Below are 14,145 nucleotides of genomic sequence, written 5' to 3' on the forward strand. Positions count from 1 at the left end.
CTTTGTCCTGCTTCCCAAGGGCCAGCCTCCCACCATGTGCAGTTGGAGGTCCTTGACCTCTTAGGAGTCTTCATGGGCACCAAGGTCATGTGTCACTTGGGCTGAGTCATTTCTTTCTGAGCCAGCCCTCTTATCTGCCAGCTTCCTAGGCTCCCCTGCTTGGAAGTGGGGAATGGGTCTTGTTCCCACAAATGTTTGCTGATTTGATTCTCAGAATTCTCAGCCAAAAATGTCAGATGTCTAGGGGGCCATGCAGAGTGGGGGTAGTGGTGGGACGTAAGGAGATAGTCTCAACCACTGCTTTTTCTCTTTCGTGTTCTCTCCTCTGAAACCCGAACTCCAAAGGCCCTGACATAGGCCCTGAGATGGAGGCAGAAATGTGAGATGACAACTCTCAGTGTGACTGAGGGAGGGAGCAACCCCTCCTCCTGCTTCCTCCCTCTGCATAATCAGATCAAGTCCAGGATGTTCTCAAGCTCAAAGGCAAGTGGCTCCTTAAAGGAACATAGGAAAGGTGAATGTGAAAAGGATGGAATGCTTTCCCAAAGCATGTCACTCTTAAGCACAGTTGAGGGAGACAGAGGAGTTAGCTGGTGACCCTGGGGTCAAAGGACCCAAAGGGAGGGGCTGCATAGATTGAGGCTGCCCTGTAGCATAAGCAGCTAGCAAGCCCTGTGAGCCAGATAGCATTGCATATTGAAACCCCCAAGCCTCCTTTTCCCTGGGTTTCATGCTTGGCAAACAATCCCTTGATTATAACGTGGCTCGGCATGTAGGTCAACACGGGAGTCTTGTGAGTCTAATTAACACAAGCCTGCCTGCCTCTTGGGTGAGTGAGCAAAACTGATCTACAGAGCTGAAGGCTCCACACTGAGTTGCTGACCATGTGACCCTCTCAACAAAACCCGGGTCCTGTCCTAACTCTACCCCCGCCCCCCGGCTTTTCCATCTGGCTTGGATCTGACCTTAGACAAGTTTATTAACGTCTCTGCTTCCATTTGCTCATCCATAAAATAAGATTAAAATAGGGTTATTGGAGGATTCAATGAGTTAATGGCTGAAACTGCTTAGAAAAGTTCCTGGCATGTCAGGGCTATGTAAGGGTCTGCCGTAATGATTTGGATTTCCACAGTGTCAAGGGTGGCTGGGGTGAGTAACTATTTTTTTCCATCTGCTCTCCATTTGCCCTCTTTAATACAGACTTAATAATAAGGTCAACTGGAAAGAGCATGTGGTAAGCAAAGTGTCATTGCTTAAAGTCTCTTGTAAACTGTAAAGTGCACAAATGAAGTCTGTGTTTATTTTTATCATTTCTTGTTAACAATTTTTAATCTTATCGCGTCCCTCTAGACTATAGTGCAGAGGGTGATTTTAATACTCCTCAGTTCATAAGCTAACAAAATCAGAGAAGGGACCCAGAGAGGGAGAAAGAATCAGGCTACCTAGGCGTGGGGCTATCGCCTATGGAGGGGATTCCTGAGGAGTTGAAGGGGGGTTCCTCTTTGGGACTGAGTCTATACCAGCAGCTTCATTTCCTTGCAAAGGTCACCTGGCTGCTCAATGCAAGCTTTGGGAGGGGCTGGAAGAGGCAGGGGCTACCTTTTCCTGACTGTCCCCTGGGGTATTGCTCTGATTACAGGGAGGATCTGCTTTTTAGTAAACAGAATTACCAGGGAGTGGTGTGCATGCAAAATTCAAACAGAGGAAGGAGGAAGAACAGGAGGGGAAAAGTTTGTGGTTTGCTTTGCTTTTAAAAGGTTCACAACAAAGGATAAGGAGAGACACAACAGGAATGCAGTGTCACTGGCCCTGCCCACAGCTTAGGAGAAGAGGTGTGTGCATGGTGACCAGGGGCAGAGGACTAGAAAGCAAGAGGAAATACGAGCTCAAATGCAACCTGGTTCAAGATACCTAAAAGCATACCAGTGACATTTGCAGAGTTCCAGATTATTAAATAACATCCTCATGTTGATGGGTAGGAACTCTCCACTGATAATCAGCAACATGAATAAGAAGGGCAGGAGCAGACTTTGGCATCAAAATCAGGGAAATAGGGACTTGGCAATGGGAATTCTTGAGCTCTGATTGTCTCTGCAGTTCCATTGTCCCTGAGAACCTCACCACCTTCAGGAGCAGGCTGAGTCTTGGGCAGACTGATTGGTGCCATGACTTAGGGCTTAAGGTCTCTAGATCCATTGTTTGCTGCAGGCAGCTCACAGCTTGGCCCAGGAAACCTCTGGTTGGTGGATAGGAGGAGGGTCCAGGCCTGATCCCTGCTGGAGAACTGCAACCCCCATCACTCTGCACATTGGCAAAGGAGCTATGAGCTCCCTTTAAACCTGCTTCCCTGGGGAGTTTCTCTTGCCTGAGGAGGGTGAGCAAGGAAGCAAGGAGCCTGTAGGGATAAGTTTAGAGCCACTTCAAGTGTCCATTCAACAATCCCCAGCCTGGCATTCACCTCTGGCTGTTTACTTCCAGCAGAGCTGGGTTTCCTGCTCTGAAAATGAAGGAAGTCACAGCCTTTCCCCAACCAGCTTGTAAGAGAAAACATTGGCTCCTCAACACTGGTGCGTCTCAGAGATTTGCTTGCAAGAAGCCCCTGGGACTCTTAGGTTAAAGGGAAGAATTCTCAGGGGAGGAAAAGCCTGAGGAGTTTAGAAAGTGACTGAGATGCCAGACCAAATCAACATCACTTCCTGTTCAGGCTATGCCAGAGAACCAGCCAGTACCTCTCTCCACATCAGCTGCTGGCTCTGGGAACTGGGCAGGGCTCACGACTCAGCCCTAGAAGTCCCAGATGACCCCAGATTGTCAATGACATAACATGTGCTTCATTTATTTGTCCATAAGTCTTCAGAGCGAACAGAGAGGAAAACAAGCAAATGGAAACTTTATACAGGGAGTAGCTTGCTGTTCCTGGGTTTCTAGACTGTTCCTGAACTGAGGATGGAAATCTGGCAGGAATAGAGCTAGGATCCCTACTTTGAGTGTAAACTCTCTTCACTTCCAGAGCTTGCATTTCCTGTGGGTTTAGAATCTTTGATCACAATTTCATGTCCCATTCACATGGTTTAATTGAAAACAAAAATGTCTCTGTGTGATAAAGAATGACAGGAAAATGGAGTAGTGGGATGCTCTTCTGCTGGTTTATTTGTTTTTGCCTCCTCACATTTTTTGGCAGGGAAGAGAGTGCTGTTCTCTCCAGACCTTCTCCAGGATGAGCAGGGAGGAAGGTTGGCTGGTGTGTGGAACTCTTTTCTCTCTTAGATGTTAACTTCAACCAGAGGCCCCAAGTGAGAAAAAAGGTCAGAAGCGACCCCTTTCCTGGGCGTCCCACTGCACCTCCCTGTGTCTCCTCACACACTTCAGAGACCATGTACACAGGACTACAGCAGTCTGTCCGTGTGCCTGAGGACCACGAGCTGTTGAGGCAGGGAGCAGGTCTCGTGTGGGCTCTCTGCAGCCCTGCATGATTCCTCACACTCTGGAAATGCTCAGTACGCATTCTCTGAGTGAACAGACGAGGCACATGGGCTACTGAGGGATGTGTGATCACAGGTGAGCGGTCAAAGATGGAAGTGAAGGACAAGTGTGAGAGAAGAGAGGGCAGAGGTTCCCTGCTGGCCTTTGCCATTCATCTGCGGGAAGTGCTACAGCAGACTCAGGATGGGAACCTTGGGAAGACAGCCCTCTGCTCCTATCTCCCTGCTAATTCCTTTTTTAATCCAACGATGACCATGGATCGGTGGAGGGACAGCCCATGCCATTCTGCCTCCTGGTCTTTCTGAGATGCTTCAAAGGAGACTGACTTTGGCTTAGTGATTTTTTGCCCCTCTTAAAACAAGATTGGTATGTGGGTGTTCATCACGGTGCTTGGAAAGTAAGCTATAGAGTCAAAGTCCCTTTGTCCTGACTCATTGGCATACGGGACAAATCTCACCCCATCCATTAAATTTCCCAGAGCTCAAGCCTGGTCTAGCAAGGACTAAACCCATGAGCTGTTCCTGAGCCCCTACCTGGCATCATTGACCTGGATGGCTCTTGAGATCATATAGGTAGCAAGACAGGAGAGTTCTCAGAGGAAAAGAGCAGCAACATTGTTTACGAGCTTTAATTATTTAGTTGCATCAAATATTCAGATTTGTGAGCATCACAGCTCACTCTCCTTAAAAACTCCAAGCATGTGATGGATGGAGTCACTGCTTCCCAGTAGTTCCTGCATCCAGCCCACCCTCCAGGAGGCTCCTAAGAGTTATTTGAGCTCTGCTGCATCAGGTTACAACTCTTAGAACTGACTGGCGCACAAAGGCTAGCCCACCCATGGTATTTGGCATACACTTCTTGTAAGTGGATTTTATTTTTTAAAAATTTATTCCCCTTTTTATTGGTGCATCATAATTGTGCACTCTGGTGGGATTCCTTGGTAAGCAAATTTTTGTTAGAGGTTTCACCAGGTCCCATAACCCATCTCCCTGAGAAAGGAGGCAGTGAATGTAGGTAGTCAGGACTGGATGTTTGTATAGAAGGCATGCTTTCTGCAAAAGTGTGTCGTGTGAGCTAATTCTCATGATTGCACCTGTGAACTGTGTGAGTGTGTTTCTGAGGTTTCTGGGTGCGAAGCTGCTGCTCTTCTCACAAAGTTTTGTCTTTTTAGGTGAGGCCAAATGTGACACCTACAGGAGTTGCTGTAGAGCACAAGATGATGACAACCACCATTTATTCATTAAATGCTTCCAGAAATTATATATGTGCTTGATATTACATTATCTAATATCACCACTCAAGACACAATAAGCAGGCATTTTTATTCCTATTTCGTAGCTTAATAAAGCAATGTTCACAGATGTTGCTTTAAAGTCAACCAAGGACTGAATGATTCTAAGCCTGGGTTTTCTTTTCATTATACCACAATGTTTCCTTTCTGGCAAGTTTCTAGGACATAAAATCTGGCTGCTCTGTTCAAACTTTAGAGGATACTTCTTCCTCTATGATGCTAACCTCTGGGGAGGAGAAAGGACAGGCCTGTGGCAGGGGATGGAGGGGTTTCTGGGGAGGCTGGCGATGTCCCATTTCATCCCTGTGGTGATTGCACAGGTGTGTGCACTTTGTGATAATCCATCATGATGTTCACATGAGGTTCAGTTTTTGTTAGTTAGTTGTATTTTGATAAAGGTTTAATTTAAAAATATCTTCCCCCTAGCAACTACTATTGGAGTGGAATCCTTCCTCTCCTGGTCAATGTGTCCTAAGTCGACTTAAAAAATAATAATTTTAAGTAGACTTAAAATAAAACAAATGTGTCAATATCCTGCCCCTTCACAAAAAGATTTTTAAGTGAATCACAATAAAAAGTGAGGCACAATCACAAAACAGTTCTCGGAGTAGGTTGTCAGCACTGTGTGACCAGGAGACCTTTCCTTACACACACTGTCAGATGCCAACAAGGTTTCAGGGTAGCTCTGGACCTCACGATGCTCAGATGACAAGATCAAGCATGTTCTTTAGTAAACAGACATTTGTCTTTGGTATATTAAGATGTGTTGGAACAAGCTCACTCTCTCTCTCTGGTGAGATCAATAAACCAAAGGAAGGGAAAGTTTCATGAGCTTCATCCTGTATTTCGTGTGCAGGTAATTGAAGTGGGAAAGACCACATTTGATCAATAATTTGAAAAAACTGGCCTCCCTATTTTAAAGGCTTCAGAATGAATAATTATATCTTTACATGATGGTTTAAACTAAGACAGACCCATATATCTAGTTACCAGGGTGATTTTGTGATTGATCTGCAATTACATTCCTTTGCTTGCTTGCAAGTTCACTGTGGTAGATTCACAGTCTCAAACAACATGGGTCTTATGCTAACTTACTTCTGGATCTTATTCTACTTTACTTCCAACTGTGATGGTTTTAAAATTCCCAGACTGGTGAGGTTGTTTGCAAATTTTTCTTCTTCTCCATACCCTAGGGCTTCTGAGACTTGGAGGGAAAATATGCATGGACTCTTTAGACCTACAGATCTGCTCCTGCAATAGCTGATTTTCTTTCATTTGTGTCAGAAATAGTACGTCACAGAGTCACATCTAGAATTTTAACATGCATATTTATCTCCTTGGGATCTGGTTAAAATGTATATTCAGATTCAGCAAGTCTGGGGTGGGCCTGACATCTACTTTTTAACACTCCCAGGTAATGCCAATGCTGGTGGTCCACAGAGCACATTTTGGTGAGAGATTTTAGAAAGGGCTTAGAGAAAAAGAGACTAGACTTAGAATCACAATTTCTAACTTTCGGGGCTAGCTCTGCCATTTACTAACTTATATTCTTGGACACGTCGCTTTGCATCTCTGGAATTTAATATCCTCAAGCATTAATTGTATAATAGAGGAGAAGGGTGGATCAGATTATTTCAAGGTTTGCATTCAGAGACTTTTCAGAGTGATATTTTGGTTTAAGAACTTCAAGTATGGGGCTGTGTTCAACCTTGTAAAGACTAACAGATAAACTGTCATAAAACTAGCAAAGGAAGGACAGAAGAGCTGGAGCAGGAGCCCAAGTCAGAGAAGGGGAAGGGAGCAATAGTAATTTCTTACAGCAAATATAAGGCTGTATGGTTTCAAGGTGATAAATTTTGCATTAAAAAGTGTTACCTGGAAGGAGGCTGCTATTTTTTCCCCCAACCATTACTTCAGGAGGAGAACAGAATGACTGTATAATTCAATTATAACAGAATAATTGAATTGCATAAGAGACTTGAGAGAGGGGAGCAACAGATGTGTTATAGCTTTGAAATAAGCAAATTCATTCAGAAGGTTCCGGGTGAGTCATGGCTGGAGGGCAGCTTCTGGAGCCATGAGGGAGCCTGGTTTGAGTAAAACACTTTGTCTCTGCTGCTTATCATGTCTATGTCTAATTTCAGCCAGGCTGGCCAGGAATGCAGGTCTTTCCTCACTGCTACCAGACCTAATGGGGCTGGAGCTTGTGAGACAGCGTGGGAGAAGTAACCCACTCTCCCCCAAGGGTTAGGGAGAACCAAGGTGCTTGGACTGCGGCGGGAGGCAGGGTGTGGGAAAGGGACACAGGCGATCTAGGAACGAATGGAACTCCTGATAATCCGAGGCTGCAGGTCTCTGGCGGCCCTTCCCCCAGCGCTCAGGCATCTCTCAAACAGGATCAAAACCAGAAAGGAGTCGCCAGGCTTAGGGGTACGCGCTAGTTTCTTTTTAAGTCCTTAAAGCAAAGCGAGGGGCGCAGAGAACTCCTGAGGACTGTGTCCTCTGCCGGCATTGGGAGGGGCACGGAGGAGGTTTTTACCTTGTGAAGGACGTGCTCGTTGAAGTCAGGGCCAGCTCCCCCCTGGTAGGAGTCGGGTCTCTGCAGGTCCATGCCCGGCTTGGGGACCGTTGCTCCCCGCTCTTCACGCGCTCTGCGTCAGCGCTCCCAGACGCGGGGTCCGGGTTCCGCCGGGTGCGGCAGGCTCGGGTCGGAGCCCGGCGGGCCTGGCCGCATCCGTGTTCAGCACTGGACAGCTCCCGCGTCGGCTGCGGCGCGGTACCGCGAGCGCGGGCGGACCCTCTCCTCCGCCACCGCGGCGCTTCAGCACCAGAACAGCAGTGCTGCCCCTGCGCGCCTGGGACCAGAGTCCTGAGATCCCGTCAGCTCCGAGTCTCCTGTCTTGTGACTCCAGGATGCTGGGAGGGACGCAGGATTCGAGCCTGGCAGGTGGTCTGTGCGCGCCTTCCTGGGCTACAGGCTCTGGGGCTCAGTGACCCGGCTGCGTTCCCAGGGCACTGCGGTCCCGGGAGCTCGCGGTTCCTGGTTCTCAGTGAACCAGCATCCCCGTCACCACGCAGCGCAGCTCGGCTCCCCTCCCGCCTTTGCGGAGGCGAAATCCTGCGGTGCCCGCGGAGCTTCTCTTTTGGTCCCTGGACAGTTCTCTCCCGTATGCAGGACACAGAGTTTCTAAGCCTGACGTGGCTGGATGATGGGCCTTGCAGGTCCCTGAAGTCCTTGAAATATGCAAAATTCTGCTTAACTGTACTTTCTGAGGGTGAGGGCCCACAGCTTTAAATACACTCTCAAGATGCACGTGACCCCAAGAAGTTAAGAAGGATGGGCTGGGGCTGGAGGTGGTGGCGGTGGTGTGCACAGGTTCTGAATTCAAGTCTTGACTCAACAAACAAACAAACAAAACCAAAACCAAAAACCAAAACCAAAACCAAAAACAAAAAGCTGGTCAATCTTGGGCCAGTTTCTTCATCTCTCCTGTGTCCACCTCCACCATAGTACTCACCTAGAGGTGGTGTTCTGAAGATTTACCTAATTATTGTAAAGAGCCTCAAAAAGTGCCTCTGTAATGTGAGCTACATGTTCTCTTGGTAAGAGGATGGGAGGTCTGGTTACCTCCCCTCAGCGTCAGGGAAGTCCTGCTGCTGAGAGTTCGATGATCAGTTGAATCCAATCTGGAATAGGAGAGGCAAGGCGGATATTCGCGGGACCGGGACTGAGGCTGTAGCCTCCAGTCTTATGCTCATGTGGTGCCTCTGGTGTTCAGCAGGTGGCTACCTCACTACAGCCCTGTAGCCATTGGCCCTTGTAGTCAATATCAACATAGAGGAATGTTTATGATAACCTCAGGCTTTAAAGTGTGCACACCCCTCCTGGGCTTCAGTTCTTTTTGGGCTGGGTTGCCTTAGCCAATCATTTGTGTTCTCTGTAAAATACATACAAAAATCTATGCTCAACTTTTTTTGTGTGTGTGTGAAGAAGAGTAAATGAGACAGTGTATGTGAAAAATCTCTGACTATAATAATAATACCTGCTAAATGAAACTCGCTTTACAGTTTAAATGAAGGAACGGAGAAAAGACGAGTCTGACTGGAGTCCAGAGACAGAGGAAAGAGAGGCAGGTAAGGGCCCGATCATGTGGGCCAAGATAAGAGTTTTGAAGTTTATTCTAAGAGCAATGTAAAGCCATTGTAGGACTTCAAGTAGGGAGAGACATGCCAGATCCGAGTTTTAAAGACATGATTTTGACACCAAAACTTGACACCAAAAAACCAAACCAAACCAAATCAAAACAAACAACCCAAATAAATGGGCCAAGGAACTGAACAGACACTTCACAAAAGATATACAACTGATGAACAAATATATGAAAAAGTTTTCAACATCTCTACCAATTAGAGAAATGCAAATCAAAACTACTACAAGATTTCGTCTCACTCCAGTTAGAATGTCTATTATCAAGAATACAAGTAACAGGGACTGGGGAGATAGCTCAGTCGGTACAGTGCTTGCCTTATAAGCATAAGGTCCTGGGTTCGATCCCCAGCACCGCCCCCCCCCCCAAAAAAAAAGAATGCAAGTAGCAGTAGGTGTTGGCGAGGATGTGGGGCAAAAGGTACACTCATACGTTGCTGGTGGGAATGCAAAATGGTGCAAACTTTATGGAAAGCAGTGTGGAGATTCCTCAGAAAACTTGGAATGGAACCACCATTTGACTCAGTTATTCCACTCCTCAGTTTATACCCAAAGGACTTAAAATCAACATACTACAGTGATGCAGCCACGTCAATGTTTATAGCAGCTGAACTCACAATAACTAAACTATGGAACCAACCTAGGTGCCCTTCAACAGATGAATGGGTAAAGAAAATGTGTTTTATATATGTGATGGACTACCACTCAGCTTTAAAGAAGAATGAAATCATGGCATTTGCTAGTAAATGGATGGAGTTGGAGAATATCATGCTAAATGAAATAAGCTAATCCCCAAAAACCAAAGGCCAAATGTTTTCTCTGATATGCAGATGCTAATTCACAATAATGGGGAGGGGGTAGGGAAGAATAGAGATTAGACAGGGGAGTGAAGGGAGGGGAAGGGGTATGGGAGTAGGAAGGATAATAGAGTGAAACAGACATTATTACCTCATGTACATGTATGACCACATGACCAATATTATCCTACAATATGTACAATCAGAAAAATAAGAAATTATACTCCATTTATGTATGATCTATCAAAATGTATAAATGCATTTTACCATCACATACAACTAATTAGAACAAATAAAAAAATTTAAAAAAGAATACACTTATAAGCAAACAAACAAACAAACAAAAAGATATGATTCTGGATACTATATGGAGAGTGGATTAAGAGCCAAGAATAAATGTGCTCATATTTTCTTATTGATCTATAAAATGTCTTTATATATTATGGGCTTTAATCCTTTATGCCATAAATATAACATTTTCCTAAATATTGTTTTTCAATAATTTTGTTTATGCTTTTAATATACTGCATTAAAATTTGTATGTTTTAAATTTGGTTCTGAGTATGAGAAGGTGTTAGCCAGGCAGAAGAGATCAGAGGTACACTGTTGAGCAAACCATAAAGGTAAAGATAAATGGTGTTATTTACTGATCCTCCTTTCACTCATTCATTTATTTATTTTTAATTGGTGCTTTCTACATATCCACAAATGCAGAATTGAATTCACTGTGGCATATTTATATATGCACATGGCATAGTTTTGTCAAATTATATCTGCATTTCCTTCCCTTTCCCATCTCTCCTGCTTCCCCTCAATCTCCTTCCTCTTCTTCACTGATCTCTTCTCTATCTTATGATATCTGACCTCCCCGCTTTCTTCCCTTACTTTGCTCTAGCTTCCACATATGAGAGAAAACATTTGACCCTTGATTTTCCGAGTCTAGCTTTCACTTAGCATGATGGTCTCCATTTCCATCCATTTGCTGACAATTACCATAATTTCATTCTTCTTTATATCTGAGTAAAACTCCATTGTGTATATATACCACCTTTTCTTTATCCATTTGTCTGTTGATGGGCACCTAGGCTGGTTCCAGAGCTTGGCTATTGTGAATCTCACTGCTATCAACATTGATGTGGCTGACTCCCTATTGTATGCTGATTTCAGATCTTTTGGATAAATACCAAGGAGTGGGATAGCTGAGTCATTCCATTCCTAGTTTTTTGAGGAATTTTCATACTGCTTTTCAGAGTGGTTGTACTAATTTGCAATCCAAGCAACAATATATGAGGGTACTCTTTTTCCCTACATCCTCATCAGCATTTATTATTATTTGTATTCCTGGAAATTGCCATTCTGACTAGAGCGAGATGAAATTTCAGAGTAGTTTTGCATTTCCCTGATTGCTAGAGATATTGATCATTTTTTCATATATTTATTGGCCATTTGTATTTCTTCTTTGAGAAGTGTCTCTTTAGTTCTTTTGCCCATTTATTAATTGAATTGTTTGGGGTTTTTTTGGTGTTAAGGTTTTTGAGTTCTTTATATATCCTGGATATTAATCCCCTATCTGAGGAGAAGGTGGCAAAGATCTCCTCCCGTTCTTTAGGTTCTTTCTTCATACTTTTAAATATTTCCTTTGCTGTACAGGAGCTTTTTAATTTGATTCCATCCCACTTATTGATTCTTGGTTTTCTTTCTTGTTCTTTTAAGAGTCTTATTAAGGAAGTCGATGCCTGTGCCAAAATGGTGGGGGTTAAGCTTACATTTTCTTCTAGCAGTTGTGAAGTTTCTGGTCTGATTCCTGGGTATCTGATATTTCAGTTGACTATTGTGCAGGGTGAGAAACAGGAATCTAGTTTCATTCTTCTGCAAATGGATGTCCAATTTTCCCAAGACCATTTGTTAAAAGGGCTATCTTTTCTCCAACATATATTTTTGACATCTTTTCCAAATATCAGATGACCGTAACTATGTGGTTTTGTCTCTGAGTCTTTTATTCTATTTCCGCTGGTCTTCATGTCTATTTTGATGTCAGTACCAAACTGTTTTTTGTTATTATAGCTCTATATACATTGAGATAAGGCATCGCGATACCTCCTGCGTAACTCTTCTTGCTCAAGATTGCTCTGACTATTCTGGGTCTTTTATTCTTCCAAATGAATTTTAGGAATCTTTTTTTCTAGTTCTATGAAGAGTGTCATAGGTATTTTGATGGGGATTGTGTTGAATCTGTAGCGTGCTTTCGATAATATGGCCATCTGACAATATTAATTCTGCCTATCCAAGAACATGGGCAGTCTTTCCATCTTCTAAGGTCTTTCTGGATTTCTTTCTTCTGTGTTTCGTAGCAGTATGTTATGGTTTAGATGTGAGGTATCCCCCAAAACTCATGTGTGAGACAATGCAAGAAAGCTTAGAGGTGAAACGACTGGGTTATGAGAATATTAACCTAATCAGTGTGTTAATCCCCTGATAGGGATTAACTGAGTGGTGACTGTAGGTGGGTAGGGTGTGGCTGGAGGAGGTGGGTCATTGGGGGCATTTCTTTGGGGTATATATTTTGTGAGTCAAGCATAGTCTTTCTCTGCTTCTTGGTGCCATTTTCTCAAATGTTTTTCTCCACTCTTCTACCATGATGTTCTGCCTCACTTTGGTCCCTGAGGAATGGAGTCAGCCATCTATGAATTGAGAACTCTGAAACTATGTGCCCCCAAATAAACTTTTACTCCTCTAATTGTTCTTGTCAGGTCTTTTGGTCACAGCAACAACAAAACTGACTAAAATAAGATCTTTCACCTCTGTAGTTAGATTAATTACCAAGTATTTTATTTTATATATATTTTGAAGTTATTGTGAATGGAACAGTTTTCCTGATTTCTTTCTCAACAGAGGCACTACTGGAATACAAGAAAGTTGTTGATTTACTAATGTAGCCTTGTATTCGGCTACTTTGCTGAATTGATTTATCAGTTCTAGAAGTCTTCCTGGTGGAATTTTTTGGGTCTTCTAGATATAGGTTCATATCATCAACAAATGGAGATAATTTGACTATTTCTTTTCCTATTTGTATCCTTTAATTTCCTTCTCTTGCCTGATTGCTCTGGCAAGAGTTTCAAGAACTAACTTGAATAGGAGTAATGAGAGTGGGCATCCTTGTCTTGTTCCTGATTTTAGATGAAATGGTTTCAGTTTTTGTCCATTCAGTATGATGTTGGCTTTGGGCTTGTCATATGTAGCCTTTATAATGTTGAGGTATGTTTATTTTATCCCTAGTTTCTCCAGAATTTTTAACATGAATGGATGGGAGATATTATCCAAGGCCTTTTCTGCATTTATTGAAATAATCATTATTCTTGTCCCTAATTCTATCCATGCAATGTATTACTTTTATTGATTTGCATATGTTCAATTAACCTTACACCCCTGGAATGAAACCCCCTGATCATGGCGAACTATCTTCTTGATATATTTTTGAATGTGGTTGCTAATATTTTATTAAGGATTTTTGCATCTATGTTCGTTGGGAATACTGTTCTTTGTCTGGTTTTAATATCGGGGTTATATTGTCTTCATAGAATATATGAAAGAGAGCATTCCCTCTCTTTCAATTTTAAACTGGAGGAAGACTGGTGTTAGTTCTTCTTTAAGAGTTGTGTAGAACTTAGCTGAGAATCCATCCAGTCCTGGGCTTTTCTTTGTTGGAAGACTTTTTTTTAAAAAAAAAAAAATTATTTATTTATTTTTATGTGGTGCTGAGGATTGAACCCAGTGCCTCAAATGTGCTAGGCAAGTACTCTACCACTGAACTATATCCCCAGCCTGTTGGAAGGCTTTTAATTGCTTTTTCAGTTTCATTGCTTCACATTGGTCTTTTTGGGTTTTCTGTATTTCCCTGTTCAATTTGGAAAGGTCATAACACAGTGATTTTTAAAGATGAGTTATTCTCATAAGTACTTTTATTTTGGACTGATATCTATCTGAGATTTGGGCTGCCAGAGTGTTTGGTAAGTACATCTGCCCACTATCTCTTAGATAAGTGATTTGTTTTTCTGGAGTTTCTGCCTAAACATTTCAGAAGTGACATACTCTAATCCTGTCTCCATGTGCTGAGGAGGCAATCTGATGGTCGCGGACTCTCTTATACCATGTGTCCCTAAACAGGGAGAGGTTTAAGTCCAAATTTCTTGCCAGTTGTGAATTGTCCCCTCCTGTTCTGAGCCTCTTGCCTCGGTTTCCTCTGCTGGGAAATGGTGTTATACTCTTCTGGGACGAATATAGTCACAGGCAGGGCTCAGAATTTCTTCTTTCAGTACTTGATTTCGAGGTCAGTGAGCATTCAGTTCTCTATGCTCAGTTCTGCTTTT

General features: G+C 43.4%; 2 protein-coding genes across 5 annotated transcripts in view; one reads left to right on the forward strand and one right to left on the reverse strand.

Moving 5' to 3' along the window:
- The window catches only part of Rab37 (RAB37, member RAS oncogene family), a 53,210-nt gene extending 45,305 nt beyond the window's left edge, over positions 1-7,905 (reverse strand). The window contains exon 1 of the mRNA XM_047546913.1: positions 7,314-7,905. Within this exon, the coding sequence (XP_047402869.1) occupies positions 7,314-7,385 (72 nt within the window). The 5' untranslated portion in view covers positions 7,386-7,905. The remainder of the gene's footprint in view (positions 1-7,313) is intronic.
- Positions 1-14,145, forward strand: part of LOC124980877 (CMRF35-like molecule 1) — a 147,271-nt gene that overhangs the window by 48,128 nt on the left and 84,998 nt on the right. The window lies entirely within an intron of this gene.

The sequence above is a fragment of the Sciurus carolinensis genome, chromosome 3, assembly GCF_902686445.1.
Source record: "Sciurus carolinensis chromosome 3, mSciCar1.2, whole genome shotgun sequence".
Lineage (NCBI taxonomy): Eukaryota > Metazoa > Chordata > Mammalia > Rodentia > Sciuridae > Sciurus > Sciurus carolinensis.